At 35.0% G+C, this 26,409-nt stretch overlaps 1 protein-coding gene across 1 annotated transcript in view; it reads right to left on the bottom strand.

Annotated features, from left to right (window-relative positions):
- The window catches only part of LOC135437449 (uncharacterized), a 98,659-nt gene that overhangs the window by 33,593 nt on the left and 38,657 nt on the right, over nt 1-26,409 (bottom strand). The window contains exon 3 of the mRNA XM_064695377.1: nt 244-353. Coding sequence (XP_064551447.1) covers nt 244-353 — 110 coding nt within the window. The remainder of the gene's footprint in view (nt 1-243; nt 354-26,409) is intronic.

Here is a 26,409-nt window from a genome sequence, read left to right as displayed (position 1 = left end):
AACTCCAATTGAACTGCTTGAAGCAGTTCAAATAGCAGCTGCCGTTGATGCCTGCAAAAAATGTTGCATAATTGTAGGCGCAAGAGAAAAAGTAACTACGGCAGCTATTGAGTGAGGGAAATTAAGCGCGAAAGAAGAGATCAAATCTCTTCTGGTTTTCAATTTCCTTTTTATAAAGTTTTACATATTAAAAACGAGACTATTTATTATTAATATTTTATAATTTAAACAAATGCTACTTACGCAGTGGAGTTTTTGCCAATAGTTTTGGGGAACCGCTGCCATTGCCATTGCACAGTGAGCTCAGGTCGCTGTGCGAGCTCTTCTGGCTGTCCTTGCTGTAGGAGCGACCACTGTAAGAAACAAAATAAATAACAATTGCATAAATAATATACTATTTAATAATACAGTAGAGTGCTGTTCACTAACATAATGCTAACAGCAAGATTCGCTTTATTATCCACGAAAACGCACAATTTAATTGTGGATTATAAAAAATGAGCGATAGAAATTGAAATTATGTGCAAAATATTTGCCCGAAAATTAATGAGCGTGCACGTGAATCGTATTTCTTGAATTTTCAATTGGATTTTCCATTGTGAAAAACTGGCGCCCACTCAAAAATGCGCAAAGCTGTGAAATTTTTTCAATCGCTACGCTGCACAATCACAAAAACAAATTGAAAATTAAAAAGTAAAAAAGAAGTGAAAAAAACAACAATCATAAAAATCAGGTGAAAATTGGAAAATGCCAGTAGATAAAATCAATTTGCCCAAAAATTATGCGCTACTTGTTTTAGTTTTTTTCTTCTTCTGCTGAGCGCTGAAATTTCCCTTTTTTTGCGGCTTCCGCTCGCTGCGCTAATTGAAAATGCTGCAAGAAAAAAGGGGGAAAAAAATGTTTGGGCAGGGATTTTTTTTTTTTGTAGCAGGAAACGGACAGGCGAGCAAATGGCCAAAAGGAATTAGCATTGCCAACTGCGTTTCCGCTGGCAGCCAGCGGGCATAACTGTAATTTATGTGCAAGCAACTCCAACAACAACAATGAATGCAACAACAAAAACTGAAAAATGTCAAAGTAGTTGCGTCGTTCGCAGTTGTCAACAAGGCGACATTTTTCTTGTATGCCACATTTTTCACCATCTTTTGATACCCTTGCACTGGGTACCATAATATTGCCCTGGAAGATGTAGCTTGTTAAGAAGGAAAATTTATTTATAAAAGTATCGATAGAATATAAGTTTAAAAAAAAGTTCTAAAGGAGAAAGTAAGGATTTCCTCGGCATGCCTGCCGTAAACTTGGGCGAAAAGTGAGGCGCGTAAAGGCTAAGTTTGATGAAAATATCGTGGAAAACATAATATTTTGCCATACAAAAACTCATTTTGCAATCGGTTCTTCCTATAGATTTAATAAGATTCAGCTCATATTTAAACAGCCTGCTTTTACTATTATAAGATATCTTGCTATATAAGCTTATATAATATAATTAGATATACATTTATAGGCGTATCAAGAGTAAGACAAAGTATATTTTTGACTATATGTATATATAAAAAAATATAATTGAAATATAGGACTATATCAGTACTATATTAACAACTCAACCTATATGCCAATAAAGTTCGCTAGATAAAACTTGGTAAATCTGTCTCTTTTTTATATCATTTAGCTGTTTTAGTAAACTTCGTTAAAACTTGAGTTTTTTATATGAAAAACATATGCAAACATATATTTCTGAAAAGGGCATTCAAATGTCGACAGCCCTTTGAAACCTGTATTTGTTTTTCTTGTTTTCCTTTGTTTTTTTTTGTGGTTTCTTTGTGCAGCGACAAGTGAAAAATGCACCGTTCACGGCATTTAATTCAATTTTCTTGTTGTCGCATAATTAAATGCAATTATAACGCAATTGTCAATGCATCTGCACCTGCTGTCAGCCAACCAATGCGAAAAATCCACCAAAGAGGATGCCCGCAAAAGAAAACCACTTTTTTATTATCCGGTTATAAATCAACATTTTTGAAAAAAAAAAAAATAATTTAATAAGAAAAAAGTTGAGCGCACCCAATAAATGTTGCAAAGAAAACTATTTAACATTTTATGGAGCGCAAAAGAAAACCAATTCAATTGCAGGTTTCTTTGTGGCAGGGTTGCCAACGTATCATGCAACTGAAGTACAGTTGTGCAGTAGTTTTGCTGTAGAGTTGCCAACAAATGTATTTATTAGAAAACCACATTGTGGTAGAGTTGCCAACGGTAACATACATAATTATGGTAGGGTTGCCAACGCATCATACAACTGCAGTACAGTTGTGGTTAGTTAAAATAAGCAGTTTTGCAGTAGAATTGCCACCATTTTAAATTAATTGAAAGAGACATTGTAGTAGGGTTGCCAACGTATCGCACAACTGAAGCACTGTTGTGCCTAGTAGAAAAGGCAGGTGGGCAGTCAACATTTTGATCAAATTGAAGAACACATTGTGGAAGGGTTGTCAACGTATCTCACAACTGAGGCACAGCTGTGATTGGTTAAAGAAGCAGTAGGGCTGCCATCATTGGGACTTATTAGACTTGTACATCATTTACTTTTAACTATTTAAGATATCTTTAAATAAAACCTTGTATTTGAAATTAGGGACATTAAAAAGAAAGGGATATATTGAAGGAAATTCCCAACAATATAACCCCAACAAGGACAGGGTGTTCGCGAGCCACATGATGCACCCTATACTTGAACCAATCCCTGATGAGCTCTAAAGGGGATTGACTGCAACTCATATATGTGCACTATGGGGCAAAGTTTGTCGTTGTTGTCGCCGTCTATTGCATATTTAATTAATTTCTTCATATTTGCATTTCATTAATAATGCATTTTAATTACATCGCACTGCAACACCATGAACCACATGCCCCTTCCCTTGCCACAGTCTGTTACATTTTCAGTGTCTGATGATATAATAAATATTTATAACGAGCGTCACGAACGCAATGCGAAGACAGACAAAACTTGTGAGCTATTTTAAAGTGCAATTTGTTTATAACTCAGTGCCCTATCGTCCCTCAACAACCCATCCCCCCCCCCCCCAACCGGTCCACTCGCCCCCCTCGACTACTTTTGGTGCAAGTTTTGATTCTTCGTCTTAATTTCCGCACATTGTTTATGCCTCAGTTCACTTGGCGGCGTGTCGATGCGTTTTTCCTCTCCGCTTCTCGTTTTGCATAATTAATTTCATTCCCTCAATTCCTAAGCTCTGCACTCAACAGCCCCCTAACCCTCACTCCCCCCTCACGCTGGCCCAGAGCCCCATTTTCCTTGGTGCACTTATTACCTGCTTTTTATGAACTTAACTTTGCCTGTTGCGGAAGCTGCATTTCGGTGGGCGTGGCGGCGCCCTAAAAAAAGGCAGCGACACAGAAAAAGAAAATGAATAAAGAAGAACCTTGACAGTGAAAATGTGCTGGCAGAGTGAAAATGGGGTTGCGCGCATTTGCCATTTCCTGGAAAACGGAAAAGTGTGGCAAAGTGTCTGAAGAAAATGTACGAAATGAATCTTGAGCTGTTAAAAATATAATGAGAATTATAAGGAAATCATTTTATGAACTTAAATAAAAGGCGAACACGGCATAGAGAGAGGAAAATGTACAACAAAAAAAAAGGGATATAAAAGCAGATTTATGCACTTATCATGTTGCATTTTCTAAGAGTTTATCTTTTTTCAGGAGAAATAGAAAATGAGATTTTTGTGATTTTAGGATATAATAAATAAAAATAAAACGAGAAAGTAAGGATATATTCGGCACGTCAAAGATTTGACACCCTTGCAGACATTTGCCTGCTTATAAAATCTATAGATATGTGAAAACAGTGAAGTTTGGACAATCTGAGTTTGATGGAAATATTCGGAAAAATATATTTTTGCGCATATAAGAACCTAGCATCAAGTCATAGCTAGACAAGGATATTATCATTTGAAGGAATGATGTTTATGGTAACAATATATCTAAGCATGGCTCACAGATTCAAAGACTTTTTGTATATAAATTTATTTCCAAGACTTAGCCATAGGTTTATTATTTATTTATTAAAGGTATAAAGCGGTGGGAATTGCGATACAACTACTCGATACGATAGATATAAATCTGTTTGTCAATCTGTAATCAAGAATTTCACCGCAAGAAAAACGTTTGGTTTTCTTTTTCGTCGGATTTTAAACATATTTTCAAATAGAAGAGGTAGGTCAAATGTTACGGATTAATTTATATTTTCCACGGCCGGGAAGTGAATAAAAAAACGTATGTCTAAGATTTTAAACTCAAAACTTTCCATGGACAAGTCCGCGAAATACTCAATAATAATAATAATAATTATAATAATAAAAATGGAACTCCATTCGATTCTGTCTTCACATAATATCGACTTGCATACAATTTTATGGGTAGTAATAGAACTTCGAAAAACAGCTGAGCTAACCCAAGTAAATAGAGGAAAAACCCAACTTCGGCTAGTTGAACAGTTTTTTCTCTTTGTTTTTCACGTGTTACACACTTTTAACTTCACTTCTTCGCCACGTTCTATTGATCCATATTCAGAGGTGTAATTAGAACAGAGTTGTTAATGAAAGATAAACGCGGCTTCCACCCAGCTCCAACTCAAATTGAACTACATAAAAATGAAGAACATTAGCTGCCAGACAACAAACAACGAACAACAAGCAACAAGCAACAAGCAACAGCAACTGTTGTCAACAGAGGAATAATTACCATTTCTTATCGCGCCGCTATTCCAATTTACACATTTTGCAATAGAGACCCGAAGTCGGCGGGCTCTGAAGTTGATTTTATATCTGCGGCTGACTGCACATGTCGTGTCTCATTAAGAAATGCAACAAAAACAACAACAACAAGAAAGCAACATTCGAGACATTTTCCTAACCTCAATGTTGACAGCCGTCTGCCAGTGTTGACAACGCACCATTGTAAGAAATATATACATATATATACATATATGTATATGGCATAAGTATCTATCGTATATAAGGCACACAGCCCATTTATGACGCACAGAGAAAAAAAGTGTGGCAAAGCGGGCGAGCAGGTTGCACATTTGCCATTTCTGTTGCAGCAGACGATGTTGCATGCCGCCAACAACAACAACAACAACAACAACAACAACCGGTAGCAGGGGAGTTTGTTGTCGTTGTTATCGTAATTGCCGTTGTTGCTGCTTTTATACACTTACCAAGCATAAGTTCAATGGCAATTTTATAATTTTTGTAATGCTTTCAGTGGGTAAAAAAAAAAAACAGTATGCAACAGGCAGAAGGTAAGCAGCCAGACCCCGACTCTATCTAGCCGTCGATGAGTTCTTCATTCTGTCAAAAAATAAATATGTGATAACTTGGGATAGTTAAATTGTAGGTTACCTTACAAACTCATCAAATTTATCATAGCTTCAACCATTTTACCATATTTATCGACCTCTAGCTATTGTTTCACATACTTATCATACTTATATTTATCGATTTCTTGCTATTGATATCGATAGATATCGATAATTATCAATTTATACCTCGGTCCAAAAACGGTGGCTAGAAATCGATAACGATCGATTTTGAGAAATATTGTTTGTAGCTTGGTAATAAGCTTTTACAAGGCCTAACATTTAAATATTTTAAGCTCTCATTATCTTTAGCTGAGCCCAACATCGATATATCGCTCCCCGAAATATTAGAGAACCTTCCATTGATTTTTGGTACATTGCAAAATTAAACCTCCTGATTTATTGGACAATAAATACAGTAGTTTATAAATATAACAGTTGTATGTATAGAAATATTCACAAGTTTACCGCGTCAGGTATATTTATTCTTTTTTTTTCTTACTTTTTCTTTTTAATTTTTTGTAATCTTTTATTATGAGACTTCTAAGTGTATTTTATATTCGTGGTAGGTTTCGGTAATGAGTTCAGTTCCGTTTGCCGTTTGTTATTGTAATCCATTATGTGGGGCTTGTCTATGCCTCGCTTTGAGCTCAAATTCTGTAAATGCTCCATTAATAACTCATGCGTTGAACAAAAGCAGTGCAACAGCCCCTGCATACCGCCCGCTACCCCACCCTCTCCCCCTTCCTCTCCCTCTCCCTCTCGCTAACTTGCTCGCTCAATTATTTAAGTTGTATACTATACCATATAGTATACTCATTCACATGATCAATTGTGAATTAGACTGTTGCAAGCTATCGTGACAATGCGCCAGCGGGAGGAGTGGGAGGCGTGGGAGGGGGGAAGGTGGAAAGTGGGCAGGTGCCGTGCAGGTGCCGAAGAGAACTGAGAGACTCGGCATAAAGACATACAAATTTTCCGAGTTCTTTGGCTTGAAGACATTTACATTTTTGCAGTTCCATGATATTTGTGAATGTATTCTTAAGAAAATTGCAGCTATCTCGAGTGCAGGCGGGAAAAATCTAAAAAAAAAAAAAAAACTTTTCAAGCCCCGAAAAGAATTTTTCTTGCATGATGTCTGACTAATTAAGCAGCATATAAATTAGTCGAAAAGGTCACCTAGTTATGCGAAGAACAAAAGAATTGATTAATGTGAATTTTCACAAGCAGAAAAATCAACTCACACACACACACACACATTTAAATATGCAAAGAACGCGCATAATGGACTCATTGTGCCGCTCGGTCGAGCCGATCCATGGAAAAGGAAGTGGGCAATTAAATTATTCCGAGACTTGAGGTTAGCAGATCAGAGCGCGGACCGGGGCCGACGAATGATTAAAGCAAAATCTGTTTGTGGTCCAAAGTGAAAGTACGCAAATTGTGGTTAAAAACTGATCAAAATCCAGACAAAAGCAAACGATGCTCCAAATGCAAACGAAAACTTCAAAAGCCACTCGAATCAATTTCAAGCAATTGCCCCAGCAGCAAATCACTAAGAATCCAAACAGTGATTACGACTGCGAGATACCCATTGCTAAAAAGAGTCTATTTTACTTTACTTAGTTTACACTGTTTACAGTTCTTAACGCTTAGCCGAGGCGCCTTCTGGCTAACATTTAGCAAAGACTCAAACCGCAAGCGTCATTTATCATTTAATGCATTTTTTTTTAGAATTTGTATTTAGCTATAATGTTATTTTGCCAGGGCCTCGTCTAAAGAAACTTGTTGTATGGTTAGTTAATGAGCTCTTACTTTTGTGTCCTACATTTCAGAGAACTTACTTGCATATTTTTACTCCTCAGAAACATATTATCATACAGATTCAAATTCGTCAGGTTTAGATCACATAATTCTTATACAATTAAGATTACATTCTTAGCTAGCACTTGGGTGACAAGGCATTTAATATATTTAATATATTATATATATAACATTTTATATTTATTGATTTTAAGATTCCTTATTTAAGGAAGTCCCGCTTGAGACCTCAAGATTTCTGAAGCTAAACAACTTTATAGCATGAAATTTGTATCTTCAATTTTCATCTAATCTTCTATCTTCGTCTAATTTTAATTTAAATTTTTCTAATCTTCTCATTTCAAAATCCAATTCTTTGCCATATCTCATTTTCATATTACTAAATACTAGGAATATTACTGGATGTTGAGAATATAGTCTAATTAACGTGTCTTAAGTTTCAGAATTCTATATTTTTATTCCCTAATCTATATATATGTATATCTATTCTCTATTCTCTAAATTTATATTCTCTATAAAACTTTTCTCAAGAGCTCTACAAATACAAGCTCAATTAAAAGTCAAGTATTTCCTACAGTGCCTTTCAGCCTTTTTTTCTACAGGGTATAAAGAGTTCATGCTTGAATTTCAATTAAATGACCAGTAGAAATTTGAAGGCCCTCTGTGTGTGTGTGTGTGTTTGGCACAAGCAAATAAGAGACAAGGAGTGAGAAAGAGAGAGAGAGAGATAGCGGGAGGAGGAGAACAACTCCCCCAATCGTCTCTGGCCAACAGTTGCAACTGCAATTAAATTTAATGGAAGCTCATTAAGCGTACGAATTGTATTTGGGTTCGAGGGCTGCGAAAGGGGCATCTGGGGGCGAATGCTTAGCAAATTGCAGCGAATTGCATAATTCGCAGAGGGCCCCCCCCCCGTCCCCCTCCTTCTTTTTGGGGGACGCTTTTGTCTCTCGGCTGAGACGCGCAAGTTGCAGAAATTATTGAGGAAGCGGCGCTAGTTGGCAACTTGCAACACGGCGCACGGAAGTCGCTTAGTTGTCATCAATTTGAATGGCTCCTCAAGGGCCAAAGAGGCCAAAACGCAATCCAAAAGAAGAGCAGAAAAAAATCCCACTCAATGCCATAAAAAAGTGATAATTTTTTTTTGTCTTTTTATTTTGTGACGACAGCAATTAAAACGTAGCCGGTGGCATCAATAAAACGGAACAATTGTCAGGTTGTAAAAAAGCGTTTACAGCATCAAAGCAGACAATAGAAATGGATAACCCTTCGGTTATACTATTTTACAATGAATCGGATTAAAAGCCAAAATTTAAACGGTTTGATATGAAAAAACGAGCGTTAGTGTTGCATAGTGCAGAAAGTATTAGAGTGTTATATATATTTCTAATAATAGTATCCCAAATTATAGCCGACTACCCCAGACATAAGAAAAAATATTCTTGAGCTGTTCGTAGCGTTTAGCAATTAACTGTTTTAATTTCGAGGTCAGACTTAAATTATGTCTTAATTAATTACATTGAGCTTTAAAATGAAAGATACTCGATTTATATATACTATTCTAGAAGCTACATGACAGCTTTGAAAACTCTAACTCCTAAGACCTAAGAGATTTTCTGAATAAACAGGATTTCTATATGGCTTTTTATCGATTGCTTGGAAACGGGGCAAGTTATCGATTGTCGGAAACAAAGTCGTACTGCGCGGGCCCTAGGAGGAGCTAGTTTCAACTCTCTAGCTGTTAAAGGTTCTGAGATCGACGACAGACAGATGGAACGGATAGAACGACTCGGCTATTGATGCTGATCAAGAATGAATTTAATACTTTATGAATTCGGAGATGCTTCTGCCTGTTACATACATTTGCACACAAACATTATACCCTTCTTACCCATTTTCAATGGGTTCAGAGCATAAAAACGAAATGTTTAGGTAAATAACAATACTAAAAACGCTTCGGCCCAAAAATCAATCGCAAAATGCCCATTAAATGAGATGACTGAATCAATTTTACGACATGCACTTCCTTCCTTCTTTTGTTCCCCTTCCCCAAAAAAGGCAAAACGTAAACAAAATCTTTGGTTAATTACATCATCAGCTCCAGACGCAACATGGCCAAAGACCGCAACCCCAATTCGTATAGTTTATGTTACAACAACAACAACAACAACAACAACAACAACATATGGAGGTCTATTCGAAATTGCGGTCAACCGAGAATTACGTTATAAATAGCCATTCGAGAAATACACGAAAAATTATTATTTGTTCTGCCATTCCGTACGGCTTTGACCAAAATGCCATTTTGGTTGTAACCGATTTTATGTGCCTTTGTTTTCCAGCCGAGGATCGTGCGATATATATATATATATATATATATTTACATATATTTTCTTGTTTGAGTGCAAACATTAAAAAACGCCCAGATTTTAGCTGCTGAGTGCCCGGTATTCGGTTTTGTTGTTCGCCATTGGCCCTCAGAAACGTAGCAAAGCAGCGACATGTGTTAGATAGCTCGACTGGCAGATACCCTGTTGGGCCTAGGAAGTTAAGAATGTGTTTACTGCGAAGAGTATCGCTTAGAGCCGAAGATATCGCTCTGCTATCGCTTTCTTGACTTACTTTGCGATAGTTTTTACTTTAGTCTTGGACAATAGAAGTTGAGTATCAGGGAAGTTCAAAAAAAATGTCTCGCATTGGTGATACATTTGCGATAGTCAGTATTATATTAAGTGTGCTCAAATGTCTGTCTTCTTTTCAAGCTAAAATACCCCTCTTCGCCATTTGAATATTTACAGGGCATACAAAAACTGTCTGCTTTTCAACATTAGCGCACTCAGCTGGAACTTGAGCGCGGAAATTTTGGTGCAAAAAGTGTCCATAACTCGTATTAATTGGAAGACGTACAACAAAAATTTGCTAGCCCCGAAAAAAAAAAAAAAAACAGTGGAAAAATGGTGAAGCAAAGTAAGCAACGTATTCATGAGGATGTAGCACAAATAACGACCACAGCCACAAACAAGAACTTAATTGATTCTGGGCCTTAGCAACCGGCGTCGGTTTTGGTTGAGCGCCCGTTTATGTTTTCTACCCATGTAAAATGAACGAAACTGAGCGTAAACATTTCAACAACTTTGCAAAGATAATGCCAGTTAGCGTAGGGCAAAATAGTTTTTAGAGCCTTACGAATTCGCAATGAGCTTATAGAGGCTTAGAGGATTACAATTTATGCAAATATGTTGTTAAATCTGAGACTTTCACAGTTGGAGCACAAAAATCTAATCGATTAGTAAGCTTTTCATTGCATATAAAATAAATTGAGTTTAGAGAATGCAGCTCGAAATATTAAGCATTAATAAGCTTTATAAGCAGCTTTAAGAGAAGTCAAGCTTTTAGTTCGAAATGTGAAATAAATGTAACTTTTAATGCTCAAAGCTTTCAAAAGCTTTGCTGAGCATACGATTAACAGCTAAGGCCTATAAGAGCTTTACGAGTAGCTTTTGCAGTTGATTGAAAGCTTTCCAAGGAAAGCAGAATCAATCATGCCCATTTTATAAGCATACGACCAACTATAACTAAAGCTTTTAAAGCTGCTTTTGCCGTTGATTCCAAGCCCTTAGACGAGCTTTTTGATTAAAAGAATGTAAAGTTATGCCCATTTTATGAATAAGCCAAGTGCTTGAACTCAACAAATTGATCACACTTAAAGCTCCAAAGAGCTTTTAATACAACTTTTTAATTGGTTTGTGTTTGTGAGTGCGATGCAAGGATACAAATCAAACTTAACTTTCAGCTTGAAGCTGAAAGCTTTACAACCCAAAGTCTGTAATTCCTAATTTCGACAGTTCTACGGACGTTTCAACTGCCCATTTTACAGGGTATGCAAAGAGTTGTTAAACGCACTCTTATTATGCGGTCTGTAAATTTTCTAATGCCCACCTTGTGTCGGTTACCTGGTCAGTGTTGTTTGGATATTCAAGTATATTCAAACATATGCACGTATCCATTATGCATGCCGGCAACACACAACATTTGCGGTCGGAAAAGCCAAACATACCAAAAAAAAAAAAACCAAAAAAAAAAAACAGAAACAAGTGTTTTCCAACGCGTTGCACATCGCTTGGAAAAACTTGCGGCATGAAACGGTGGCGCGACGCGAGACGCCGCCGCAGTGCAACATTTTGGCCGGCAGTCCTAGTTTTAAATTTAGAATTTGAACTAATTTCGCTTGTTTGCATCGCGCTGATGCTTCATCGGTGAAGTGGCCGCCGTCCGGGTCCGAGTCCGAGTCCGAGGCCGTATCCCGTCGAGCTGCACGCATGGTGCAAAAATAGAGTTTGTCCGAGTTGATGTTGGATTTGGTTCGGGATGATGATCATGATGATGATGATGATGATGATGATGATGATGCCCCGCGTGTGTTGTCATTTTATAAATACGCCACGTGATTCATGTGTGGAATTATGTATTGTAGTTCGTATTAAATGTGTCTGTTGCACGTTGCCAAACTCGCGATATGTCTGTATCTAATAATGTCCAAAGTAAGCGAGAGAGATTATGTGCATGTGGATGGAGCTGCTGCGTGGGCGCCCAAGTGTACATAAGGTGTACATTGAGGCAGGCAGGTGCATTTAGAACAGATGCCTTGGGGGGACTTGTCTGATGATAAAAGCAAGAATTAAGTGAGTTTTAAGAAAAGGTAGCAGTACTAGAAGCGTGACAACAGGCACGTCATGGTCGGGGATTTGAGCACAGATTCGCCAAGCCAAGACTCTCAGATTAAGTGCTGCGGCACCTTGGCAAATTCAAAACTGGGCCTTGGCAAAGGATCTTAAGATTCCCATTTGGGCGAATCTCGGCTCAGCCTAATATACTGGCATTAAGGCTTTGCAGAAGAATGCGATGGACAGTCATTATCCCAACCTGGGTACTTAATAGATATAAGTTAGTACCGAGCAATAGAAACGGCGTACAAGACTTAAAACCTAATGTATAAGAGAATACAACAAATTTAGTTTTAATTAGAGAAAACTTTATGGCACTCAACTAGGCATAGATCATAAAGACTTAATCGTATAAACCAAACGCAGAACAAGCCTTTTTCGATCTACAACCATTTTAAAATGATCGATAAATATCGATTTTGAGAAACGTTATTTCAAGCATAGCTTGAAAATTATAAGAAATCAATACACAAAAAATGTTTATGTTTTCATATAGTATACACAGATATAAAAAGAACCTGGAATGTGTGTAACGGCTTGGTGCTGGATAGGGTATATTATAGTCGAGCACTCCAAATAAGAGCTATCTTACTTCTTTGGCACCTGCTCAAATATTAGTTTTTCTAACTCAGTCGAGTCGTACTCTCTCAAACTAATATCTTTATGTGCCCAGATCAATATTTAATTAACTTAAATAAAATCTGTTAACTTTATAATAATACAAACATACAAATAAATTAATCACCAGGTTTTAATAAAAATTGTATAAAAGAAAAAACTGTGCTTTTAGTTAATATTGGAACATATTCTATTTACGAAAGACTTTCACAATATTTCGACAGCTTCTTTAATTTCGTTTTCTATATGTACGAACACACACATCGCTCAGTCCACATAATCCCCCAACAAATGATAAGTATTTTCTTTCAACTGGCGCTTTCACAAAGGCACGGACAAGAATCGCTTAAGCTCATTAGTTAATATCCAATTTATAAAGAGCAGCGCACAGGGCACAGCACAACATCAATCACATATCACAACAGCAGCATTGGGGAAAATTTGAAGAAAAGAAAAACTAAGAAAAAAACAGAGGCAGCAGGAAAAAAGAGACACAAATTTCACTCACTTGTAAAACATTTTCGAAACAACAAATTGGGGTACGGCGAGGCAAGGGGGTTGGGCGCGACAAATACAGGGGAAAAAGTCGAAAAGCCGCTTGCGACAGAAGCCAAATGAACTGATATATCGGGCTGAGAGATTCGAACCGACAGAGTTGGGGTCTACCCGGGGCGTAGATTCTGTTGACACTCGTTGACTGAAGATTGCGAAACGTGCGAAAACGCATGTGTGGCATTAAATGTGAATGTGAATGTGTGTGTGTGTGTGTGTGTGTGTGTGTGTGTGTGTGTGGAGGTGCCACAAATGTAGCCAAGCCAAAATGTCTAAATACACAACCAATAGGCACAAAGAAAAGCATAAAGAAGACTATAAGATACCCTGTACTCGCTGAATTCAATTGTTAAAGCATTCTCAGAGTAATAATACTCTATAAAATAAATAAATAATAAAATTATAAATGAAAATTTTTCTAAGTACGATTGACATAATAAATTGTAAATAGAACACCCTTTAATACCCTGTATTTACGGAATTAAATTTAAATATAATCCTTATATTCTGAATATTTTCATTGTATTTATTTACACTGTCTTAAGACAAGTGGTAAATTTAGTTAGATATTATTAATATGAATACAAAATTTCAGATTATATTAATAATTTGCAAAGAATTATATAACAATATTATTCAGATCTTACTTAAGCTTGAGTACTGTAGAGTATTCAAGTACTGATAAAGTTTATCTCATTTAATTATAAACCAAATCGAGATACTTTAATGACAGCTATAGAGCAACTCAACCTTTCATATACCCTGCAGATTTCTTCTTAAATCAATTTAAATGTTAATATATCTTAATTGTTAATAATACAAGTTACTAGCAAATTATTTTGCTGCACGTCACATACGCACGCCTATTACAGCATGCCCGTCTTATGCCGCTACTACAGGGTATACACAACAAAAATAGCAAGCAACGGACAATAGGAAGTGCACTGTCAGGGGCAGAGACTAAAGTAGCAGCAGGAGCACCAGAAGCTGAGGCCGTTGCGTTGATTGCGTAAATGCCTCACGTGACGCATGTGGCATGCAAGTGGTCACTGCGACTTGTCTACCTGGCACGCCCCTACCCCCGCCGCATGCCCCAAACCATGCACAGGTGAGCGTGTGTGTATATGTGTGTGTGTTGTGGTCCACGTTGAGTTGTGAGCTGTGACAAATTCATGATTTGTCATCAATTCCAATGCGTGCAGTTGCTCAGTGCGCTTCCTCTCACGCCCAACACAAGCTCGCCCCACTTGCTCGTCTGTTTTCCTTCAGTTTATATGGCCTCCGTATGCAATAATTTTTCCATACGTTAGGCAATTTGTATTCACGCGCCACATAAATTGTTGTTTTTTTTTTTATACGCTTTTTTTCTCTGCTTGTTGACTTTTCCCTACGGCTTTTGGCTTTTCGGTGCAAATGTCGTCTGGTCTTTTTTTTTTTTTATAGAGTATCATCTGATGATAATGTTGATGAGCTGACGCCCAAATATCGCAGCTGTTCTCTGGATGCGGCACTTAAAATACCATCAAATTGCATTAGACCTCTGGGAGTCTTTTAATGCGCATAAGTAATGGATACTTTAATTTCATTTTGAGTAAAAGAAAGAAAAATAGCAACTAATTGCAGGTTAATATAGCTTGAGGTTCACTTGTTGCTAATTACATATAAATGCGCCAAGTGGCAACGCCGCAGTTGCCAGACTTTACGAATAAATAAAGAGTAAAATGATGTGACGGCAGTTAAAAGAAATATTTTATAAATTCTTTCTTCTTTCTCAATTAAATCTAAATATTAAAATATACAAAATAAACTTGTTATTTAAATATTAAAAAAAATTAAAATCTTAATTTAAGAAAAATTTATAAATTTAACATATTTAAATAGTTTCCCCTGTCTACCAAAATATTGCCATTATTAATCTTAGCCAATATTGCTTTTTGTTTAGCTAATTGAATTTTAATCTGTAAAATATGTCATAGACATTTTTTGATTTGCGAGTGATAAATGACTATTGACAACGACTGAAAAAGGCGACCTAAAATTGGCAAAAAAAAAAAATAAAAATAAAACTATTGATAGATAAAACTATATATAAAATACGGCATAGGCTTAACGCATTCTAATGAAAAACAATAAATCTTTGTTCTCACATTTGCATTTAGCGCTGTAACGAGTTTCATTGAGTAACGCAACGGGCACGTTTTAAAGATGCTTTTTGTGCTGAATTCAAATTTCTTTTTTGTTTTGTGTAAGATTTCCATTTCCATTGACTTTTGATCATATTATTAATTGCTTGGTTTCATTTGTGGGCAACTTTTGGGCCTGGGGCGAATAATTTATCTGCTTTTTGTGAGCCGGTTTTTGTGTGGAGCTGATGCGACATTTATACAATTAAAATGTTACGACCTAATTGGGCAGGAGCACAAATTACAAGTGCCAAATTGCGTACTCAAGTCAATGCACATTTCATTTATAATTTTAAGTGTCTGCGATCCCTGTGATTTGCAATTTACTCATTATTTTAATTATTATTATTTTTCTTTTTTATTATTTAATATATGTGTTTATTTAATTTAATTTCTAAATTTATATAATTTTTAATCATGCTATTAATATTTTAATCTTGCTATTCATTTAAATTTACTTTTTTCTATTATTTTATTGTTTTTTTTCTTATTTTATTTTAATTTAGTTTCATATTTTTTATTTATTTTTTATTTATTTTTTATTTATTTTTTGTTTATTTTTTGTATTATTTTAATATTTTATTTTATTAATTATTTTATTTATTATTATATCTTTTTTCTACTATTTTTTTTTATTTATAATTATATTTTTTGTACTATTTTATCTTATTTTATTTTAGTTAATATTTTATTTATACATTTCTTTTTTATTTTGTGCATTTATTTATATTTTATTTTTATATTTATTTTGTGTTTATTGTTACTTCATATTTTATTTTACTTATTAGTTTTATGTTTTTATATTTTTTATTTTACTTGTTACATTTTAATTTATGCCTTGCATTTATTTATTCATATATTGAATCAGAAACGAAGCCAATAAATTCAGTTTGACTTGTTAATTCTCTCGTTTTGGCTTAATTCATTTAAGTGCAACCAAAATCAACGTCCAATCAATTGAAATACAATTCCCGTTGCAATTTGTCAATGTTGCATTTTCACGTCAATTAGCATTTCCACACAGAAAACCCAACGGAGGTTTTTTCAAAGCTAAGTCCGGGATTCTACGTCCAAGTCCGCTTTTGGCCACAATTTTATGCCACAAAAAATGCAAAATCGTTGCCGTTGATACAATTTGCATTCAAAATTTATGCAGGTTTCTATTTTGCCTTTCTCCTTCTTTTTTTTAGTTCCTGCTCAGTAATTACGAGTGCAGGGAATATAGCTTGTGATTCCGCGCATAAGAAACGTAAAATTTGAAATTATAATGAAGTTAGTTTTTAGTGCAAACTTTGGTGGCTGTAAACTTTAGCCGAAAGTCGTTGTGGCCAATGTAAATTGTTTATTAGCCTGGCCAAAAAGCTGCTCGCCTGATGAAGGCGAAGCCGCGAGAAATGTTTGAAACGGGAAAAAGTTGTTGCCTAAGTTCGAAAGCGTTAGCAAAAATAAACTTGAGTAATTTTAATATAAACAGAGTAGAGTGGAATTAAAGTGGAAGTTTTTATACCCTGAACCCATTGAAAATGAGTAAAAAGGGCATTATGTATTTGTGCAAGTGTATGTAACAGGCAGAAGGAAGCATCTCCGACCCCATAAAGTATATATATTCTTGATCAGCATCAACAGCCGAGTCGATCTGTCCGTCTGTCCGTCCGTCCGTATGTATGAACGCACGGATCTCAGAACCTATAAGAGCTAGAGACTTAAAGAGACTTTTAGTTGTAGGTCCGATATTCGATAACTTGTCTCGTTTTCAAGTAATCGATCAAAATCGATATCGAAATCCTGTTTTTGAGCACCAAACTTGACATGTAGCTTCTAGAATAGTATATGTATATCAAGTATCTTTCATTTTATACTTATCACCTGTTGGAAGAAGAGGGTTCAGGGTATCTCCTAGTCGGGAGCTCCTGACTAGAACCTCTTACTTGTTTTTGGTTTAAAGAGTTTGGAAAAGTTGCAGCGGAAAGTTCTGAATGCAAAAGAGCTTTAAGCTAATATATATCTACGTTCTAATATCTAATCTAATCTTTTTCTAACTACATTTCAGCCCCTAAATTATAAATAAAGTTCTACAAACTTTGAATACAATAAAAATGTGCTGCAAAATAAACTAACTAGCTTATAACAAATGTAGAGCTCATGATATGTTGAACTTCAACAGATCATAAAACATAAATATGGGCTTTTGGCATTGCGGCTGTGAGCCACGTGTCAGAGTTTGCGACTGGACTGTGAAATGTGGCTCATAAATTTGTAACAAAACACGTAATCCGGCAAGCGGTTGATGTGAATTTATTTAACCAACCAAAAAAAAAAAAAACACACACACACACATTTACAAGCACGCCCATAAATAAAGAGAGGCTCATTGATTAGCGTATAAATATTCACACGATATCCAAACTTGGGCTACAGCTGTCAATTGGTTAGCTTGCGGCATTCTGGCCGCAAGTTCAGGGTCAACAAAGACATATAAACAAACATATATGCACAGCTTCATATATAAATATCTATATATTTATATATATATATACATATATATTAGCTGCATAAATTTACATTTATATAAATAAATTTTCGCTTTGCTAAGAAGTTTTGTGCGTAAAAGCTCTTTTGTTGATTTTTCACTTACGAATTACAAGCGCAAATAGAGCTTACAAATTTTCACTTCAACCAAGGGCGTTTCCGTTGTGGGCGTGGCCGCTTGGGATTACATTTTGCCTAGAGGTAGCTGCTGTGCCAAAAGTTTCAGTTTGTGGTTTAAGGAACAAACTTTTTTCGGCACTTGCAATTGCCAACAATCGTTTAACTTTTACCTCATTTGTTGTGCAAACAAACTAATATTTAACAAGTAGGCTGCAAGCGAGCGCGTTCGACTAGTAGATACCACGTAAAAAGTTAATTGATCAACTTTTGTAGTTATTTTGCTTCTGCTAAGAGTATTTCTTTGTGTTTTGGGTTGAAATTTTGGCATAAAATTCAACAATATTTTGTGCAGATTTTGCTCTGTCTCGTTCTTATAATCCATGAGATAAAGGACTTGTCTGTTGCTCGAAGTATAGATATAATAAAATATAATAAATATATACTAGAACATATATCCACCCTGTATCCAGCCCAATATTTCTACAGTCTTATATGCCCTTTTATGCCCATTGTTTATTTGCAGAGTATTGAACTGTAACTAAATCTATTTGTTCCGCTTGTGTAGCATTTGCCATTTGCATGAATTTATACAAAATTTGCGCCTTATAAATAATTTACCAGGGTGTTGTATAAGGTGTTGTGAATATTATTCAAAACAGTTAAAATTTTAACCTTTCTAAAGCAAAACGCAATCAACCGAATTGCATAATTTTTAACATACAATTTTAATTCGATTTTTTAAAATATATATCGATTTTATACCATATGATAAATCAATTTATGCTCTATTTAAAGGCTATTTGCGTGAGCATTTCCGTTCGAACCGGCCAATACTTGAAAGTCTCACATTTTGTGAAGAAAAAAAGCCGCAGAGCAATCAAAATACTCAATAAAATTTCATCAAAGAGCCTCTTGAGCACATGTGAATCAATCGCATATCTTATTTTTGTCTTCGATAAAGATCTCGTTATAAAAAATATCTTTATTTGTGAACTTTTTGCAAAGCGATTTTAGATTTGCTTCATAAATTCTGAGCTAATATAAAAAATTGAACCTAATTTAGCAGCAGCTGGCAGCTAATTTAATATTTATAAACAATTTTCAAAACAAAATGCTTAAGCAAATTTATACATAAATTCGCCAGGCCGCAAAAGTTATATACACCAAATTGTATATTGATAATATAAACAAAAGGTGAAAAGGAAAAAAAAAACAAAATATTACTCAAAGCGCTGACGTGCGTATTGTGTGGTGAAGAGAGGGGGGAGGGGGGAGGGACCTACTTGTATTGAATATTGGGAGCTACTTTTCAACCTTTTGGTCAAAAAACACGTTTGCCATTTGTTGTTTCTGTTACCTTTTAAACTTTTTTCGCTTGACTCTGCAGCTATTAAAATAAGCCGCCCCAGGTTAGAAGCGGTTCGGCCGGGGGGGAGTTGGGGGGGGCAGATAGATATATATATATATATATTGTGTGTCGTACTTGTTACGGTTTTTAACATTTTTCACGCATTTGCCCGCCGGGCGAACGACTAAGGCATAAAAGAAACCCCCCCATGAAAATGTTGCATAATATGAAATTAAGTTTAAAACAACAGCCAAGCGGCAAAATAAAAAAAAAACATATTTACAAAATGAAAGAGAAAAAACGGGTTGTATTTTTAATTACAACAACGCGCTTGCATTTTTTGTGGGCGTTTAATAGTGGCTGTGTGATAAAAATATATATACCCAGCACAAGTGGGGTATAACAGACGTGGCACACAACAATATCAAAAAGAGTTTATCCAAAAGCCTGTTGCTAACCAGAACTAAACACAAAGGAATTTCAGCTCGGGTCTACACTTGCCCAATTTAATGTAAGACAATCCCATTGAGGGTCGCATTCAACTTGAAGACTTACATTCTTAAATTTGAAGTAAAAAAAATGCCACAAATTATTTCGCAAGACAAAACCCCATAATCAGCATATTTCTAGTGGGACCTACAAATATGATAATGCCAATAAAAAATTGTATTATACTTCAGGCTACCGATTAGATTAGGTCTGAAAGAATTCACAATTAGATAACACGTTAAAAGAATGTTTCATTGTTTTTTGTTTTTGTTTGATATTTGCTTCTGTTTTGTTAGAAAACGCGAAGGGTCTGAATAGTAACATGTTCCATTTGAGAGCTTTACCATAACCTTACCTTATAAAACCTGACCTAGCCAAACATAACCTTACTTTAACTAATACAATTACAACTAGAATGACAATAACATTAATTTTTTCCTTTCTATAATATTCTAAATTAACCTTATATAAGATAAATAATGTTTCCCTATTAAGCACATAAAAACCTAACCTAACTAAAAATTGAACTGTTTTCTATAATTACCTTATATAACGGTATGTAATCTAAGCATTACATTCCTTGTATAGTATATCATATCCTGTTCTCACTTCACCTAACCTAACCTAACATACTCTTCCCTACCCTACCCTACCCTAACCTAACCTAACCTACCCTAACCTAACCTAACCTAACATACTCTTCCCTACCCTACCCTACCCTAACCTAACCTAACCTAACCTAACCTTACCTAACCTAAGCTAACCTAACCTAACCTACCCTAACTTAACTTAACCAAATTCAACCTAACCTTAAAATACCTCACCCAACCTAACCTTACTTTATCTTAAATCTGGAAAGCTATCATCCTTAGTTATATTTTTCATTTAAATATTCTGATTTTCTACATCCTATATTTCCAACTTATACTTTTCCGAGAAAAACTACTTTATGGTACTCTCCTTCTATGGACTCTTCTAGTTTTTCATCATTTAAACATCTCACAGCGCATCTCATCGTCGATCATCATTTAAAATCTTGCCATATTTTGCCGGGTGGAATCGTTTGCATGCATTTTATCTGAATGGAACGTGTTGACAGCTCTCGCGACACTTGTCAAAACAGCGCCACGAGTATTTGCCCCCATGGCCCGGGTCCGGGAATGGAACTGGGCCTGTGACTGGGACCAGGGGGTCAGGGTTTGGGGTTCACAATTGATTTAGAGCTGAGGCAGAGACATATCTGCGGCACAGACTCTCCCTCTCTCTCTCTCTCTATCTCTACCCTCTGTCTTTCTCTCTGTCTGTGTGCTGTTGATAGATAACTTTATTAACATTGAATTTTTTGTCATCGACAGCAGCCTCAACTTTTACCAATTGATGGGCAACTTTTTTTATAATTAATAACCCCGCCTCAGTGATATTTAATGGCCAGTTTGGCAGCAGTCATGATCATTAACATTAAATTGACAGCATCATTCAAAGGTCAAAGCCATAAAAACTCCGTCAGTTGCAGAGAAACAAACAAACACTTTTTTTTTAGCTATGTCTACACCTAACGAAAAAAAGAAGAAGAAAAAATAGTATAGAAATTCAATTAATCTTACATGCGATATGTAATAATAATTCCAAAAGGAATGGAATCTGCTTTAGTGAAATTTAAATCCTTGGAATTTTGCTGCTTGGTATCAAATGCTTGATATCTCTGCTTTTTGTCAATAAATCGAATATTTTTGCAATTAGAAAGCTTGAATAGTAATCTCTGTAATAATACTCCCCATATAGTTTGGCGGAAACCGAATGTCTAACTTCTTTTTTTTTTGCCAATAAATAGAATATCTTTGAACTTAGAAAACGTTGATAATACTTCTCATATAGTCTGGCGGGAAATGGAATATCTTTAAGTTTAGAAAGCTTGAATAGTATTTTCTGTAATAATACTCCTATATAGTCGGGAGTCGAGGGTCTATTGTTTACAGTTTCACGGAAGGTATTCCTATACAAAATTCTTACCATTTATGACTTATTCTATGTTTCTATCTGCTTAAAATCTTGACTTGATTTAGTTCTTATTATGAGAATCTTTTCTACATTTTTCCGAGCTGATGTTGCTTAAAGACTTTATCATTTTGTACGATTAAATTAAGACTGCAACGAAAGTTAATTATATTTAAATTGTGTGTTTTGTTGCTTTAGCCACGCTTTTATGATCTCAATTTGAACATAGTTTTTTAATTGCTTGCGACGACACGCTGTGCAAGAAGTTTATGATGCGAGCGCACATGAAGACGAAAGGCAAAGTTTAAGAATATTTCTTACTTAAAATTTCTACAGATTTCCATGAAAAATAGCTTACTATCTGTCATATCTGCTTGGTTTATCAAATAGATTAAATTAAATATTTGCGTTAATTATATCTGAGCTCTTCAAGCATTAATTGCCTCAGTTTTGTATGTAAGTATAAGCCCAGTATAAGCCCTAAGACCTCCACCTTAGAGAAGTTTTCTGATATCTCTGCCCAACATAATTCATTGTAATTTTCCTCAGTGTACATTTACATTCTCTCTATCTGTATGACCATCGCGCATAAGCGGCTTGTTTTCATTACTTAGCAGAAAAAAAAAAAACAAAGAAAAAAACAAGAAAAGTATATAAAAATATTTTCACAGACTCGTGTTAATGAAGCCGCTTACAAGGCATAAATTTTTAGCTGGATTAGTGATATTTTTTACATATTTTTTTTTTTTTTTTTTTTAACCTGGCTAATGCTTAGCTTGCAAAGCGGCTCGAATCATTGCTAGACGCCTCGGTCAATTATTTTAACTTAAAATCAATATTGGGTTACTTAGCTTTGGCTTGTCTGTGTGTGTTTCTTCGTGTTGCTTAATTGCTGTTCTGTTTCGTTGGTCGACCTTGTTGAAATTTATGGCATTTCTCATGCCCATCCATACTACTATCTATCTCAATTGTTCAGTCTGTTGCTGGCTGTGTTTCTGTGTGTGTTTGTGTGTGTTTATCTACAACTAACACGTTGGCCCCTCTGCTGCTCCGTGCTCGATAACATGTGCTACGAACTAATACCCAGACCTGGCCCAACGAGCCGAGCCCCGTCCTAAACCAAAATACAGCAATTAGTGCTTGGGTGCTTTTTTTTTGCTCCGACTCTTGTCCACATTTATGTTTCCGTATCGACAATTTTAGTTAAGCTCAGGACTTATGCGAGTCTCTAATGGATCTAATGGCATTTGCTTTTTGTGGTCAGTTTTTCGCTTTACTAAATGTTCAAATTAAATGGGAAATATATTTCGAGCAGACAATAAGTTGATTACAACTGTTTGATAATGTTGCGAAAGGACTAGAAAACTTATTTAGTAAATGTCGAAATAAAAACGATAACCATAACTTTTTGTGGGCTAAGCAACAAAAGCCAAAGCAAAACCTATCAGGAAATGTGAAGAGCACATTTTCTTTTATAATGCTATCAAACAGACGAAATCATTTTTCAAAAGAAACATATAAAAACAAACGACATAAAGACTTTGCTGCTGGATGAAAAGAACATAAACTCAAAGAAATGCGCCAAGGATAACTTTTGTTTAATAATTTCATATTATCCAGAATTCCAGTAGAAAAGTTAACAACACAATTTTCACAGACGTGACATTTTGTCCGTGAAAAACAGAAGCTTATAGAAATGTGCTAGAGATAGCTTTTGTTTAATAGTTGCCAAACAGATAAATAAATAATTCCAGCAGTTACATAATTCCAGGGCAAGAGATAAATTGTAATTTGTGAAAATATTTGCAAATATGTGAGAAAAGTGAAGCTGGACAGCTAAAAAAAAGCCTTTGAATGTAAATGTTTTGATGAATAACTCTTCTAATGCGCTCTTATAGGCTGTAGGAAATTATATAGATGTAGAAAAGGAGCTTAAATCAAATTAGGATATTTAAAAGATTTGACAAAAGTCGATAAGAGATGATATAATATGATAAACGAAGCTATCATTTAAATATCTAATCTAAGTCGAAATTTTTACAGACAGAAAACTGTATAACTTATTTTTAGAGATAAAATATTCGTTGTGTTCAGAAATGAAGAAGAAAGATATTAAGTTTAAATCACAGTTTTTTAATGAAACTGAAAGCTTTGTTATATTAACATAATAAATATATATTGTTGATTTCGCAACCTTTCCATTTTTGAATATTTTATTAGCCGGACTGCGAGCCAGCTAATAAAGTATTTAATAAATATATATTTACATAACATTTAAGTAAAAGACCTGGGAAAGAAGCTACTGTTAAATTTAAGATAATGTCGGAATACATCGATAATGCATTTAATACCTATGCTCTTTTAAGATAATTATTATTATATGATTAATTAAAGATTTATTATTTTTGCTATAAATTCTTAGAACTTCTTATCAACTGCAGTCAGAGTGCATGCCTTGCTAGACTCGTGTCTTGTTGGTTATCTCATCTCGACTGGAGGTCAAAGCTGTGAATATAAGCTCATATTTTGAGTCATAAGCAAAATCGGAATTATATAGTAGGTAATGCATTAGGCAGCGCGCGTGCCATTGTTGTGAATGCATTTCAAGCGTAGTTAAGCAAATAATATCTTTGGGAATGATATCATATGCCAACGACTGTCTAAATTGTCTTGACACTCAAGATGTTGGCATTCATTCATAAATTCCACAAGAGAACGGATTAATAAATACAATATTTGATGATATGTGAAATGCCAAAGCAATATGAAATATTTATGGCAAATTTTAAGGCTTCATTTGAGCTGAGATAATATCTTCAGCATGTTTCACAGTCGCGCGCGCTGAACTTTTGCGACTTGAAACAAATTCGCAGATACCAAGTGCGGTATCCAACAGATACGCAGATACATAGTAAAAGATACAGATACACACAGCACAGTTGAGTGTGTGTGTTTTTTTTTTTGTGAACTTGGGCGTTTTTCACACACTCGAAAAGGCAAAAGCGGCGCGGCGCACACTTCAAGATACATTCACACCCATTCACAGTTGAAGTAGCAGCTGTTGTTGTTGTTATTGTTGTTATTTTTAGTGTTGTTGTGATTGTTTTGCCTGAAAGATATCTTCTCGCACTACGCTGTCAAATGTGACACAGACACTCGTACACACACTCGCACACACACATTGTAATTACGTGTGTGCCGTTGTTGTAATTGGCGGCTGCTTTGCGTTTGTTGTTCTTGTGGTTTTCAATGTAAGCAAAAAAACAACACAATAATAATAAGCAGCATTGAACTATTGCATCTTAAGCTGGGTACGCAGCTCGCGTGACGCGCATTATTTTGTTAGCTTATAAGCTTTGTAACAATAAATAATATGTATAATAAAATATATAATATATAATAAAATTTGTAATAATAGATAATATATATTTTGTTTTAGTAAATAATATATATAATAATTAATTATATAAATAATATATATTATAATTTATAATAATAAATAATATGTATAATAATTTAATAAAATAAATAATATATGTGATAATTTACAATAATAAATAATAACAATAAAACATATGTATAATAATAAAGAAATAAAAAATATATATTTATAATTTATATCAATAAAATAAAACTTATACTCAAGCTACTATTTAATTGCATTTAAGTCAAAAAGTCAACAAAAAACACGAACATTTTGTTGAAATAGTAACTGTTAAGCTATAATGCATTCCTATAATCTGGCAACATTGTTTTAGCATAGTACTCATTTTGTAATTGAGTACTTGCTCGATATTGTACTCATGCTTCAGTTTCTATGAAACCTTTAACCCATGCGCTGCGTGTGTCTATGTATATGTATGAAAATGTTACAACAAGAATATAAAATAGATTTTAGTTTGCCCGCAAAATATATTAAAGTCTTAGCATATGTGGCAACGCCGTAGCCATAATGTCGAAGTTAGTTGACAGCAGGTTTAATATTGTGAAGAATAAATTTGCATATGAAATTCTCACACTCTGCTGAACGAACTATAAAACCGAGACAGTAAAGTTTACGTCTGTTGACAGCCACTTTATTTTAAAATACTATTAAATTGTTGGGAATTTCCATGCGTGTTTCTTTACGAATTTTACACTCTTCTCTTGGCCTATGTACGATTTATTAAACATTCAATTACATATTACAATAACATGCCAATTAAGTTTACTTAGGTTAAGAATTTATCAAGACAATTAAATTATCTTATGATTTCTACATTTGCTACATTTGCCTCGAAATCTGGCAACGCCGTGCAACAAAGTGGCAAGACCTTCACCCAAACTTGGCTAATCGCTTCGATAAGATTTTAGTTTTATATATAAAGTAGATTTATGTTTATAAAACTGTTTTAGGTGCTCTCAAATTTGCACATCTCAGCAATCTGGCAACGCTGCATATTTATCGGCTAGCATAATTTTGACATTTTGACAGAGGTGACAAAAACGTGAGACAAACAAGAGCAAGCCTGACAGCATGTTAAAGTGTCTGTCAAATTTTGGACAGCTATAATTTAAGATTTCACACATAATTGAGGTAAAACAATTTTTCAGCTTTTGCTTGCCAAATAGCAGCATACTAGACTTGAGCGAAAACCAAGTGCATGCATCAAA

This window comes from Drosophila montana, unplaced genomic scaffold (genome assembly GCF_035044405.1).
Source record: "Drosophila montana isolate Dmon_TW-CO22-7 unplaced genomic scaffold, ASM3504440v1 contig_3747_1, whole genome shotgun sequence".
NCBI lineage: Eukaryota > Metazoa > Arthropoda > Insecta > Diptera > Drosophilidae > Drosophila > Drosophila montana.
This window is presented reverse-complemented; position numbering and strand designations above follow the sequence as displayed.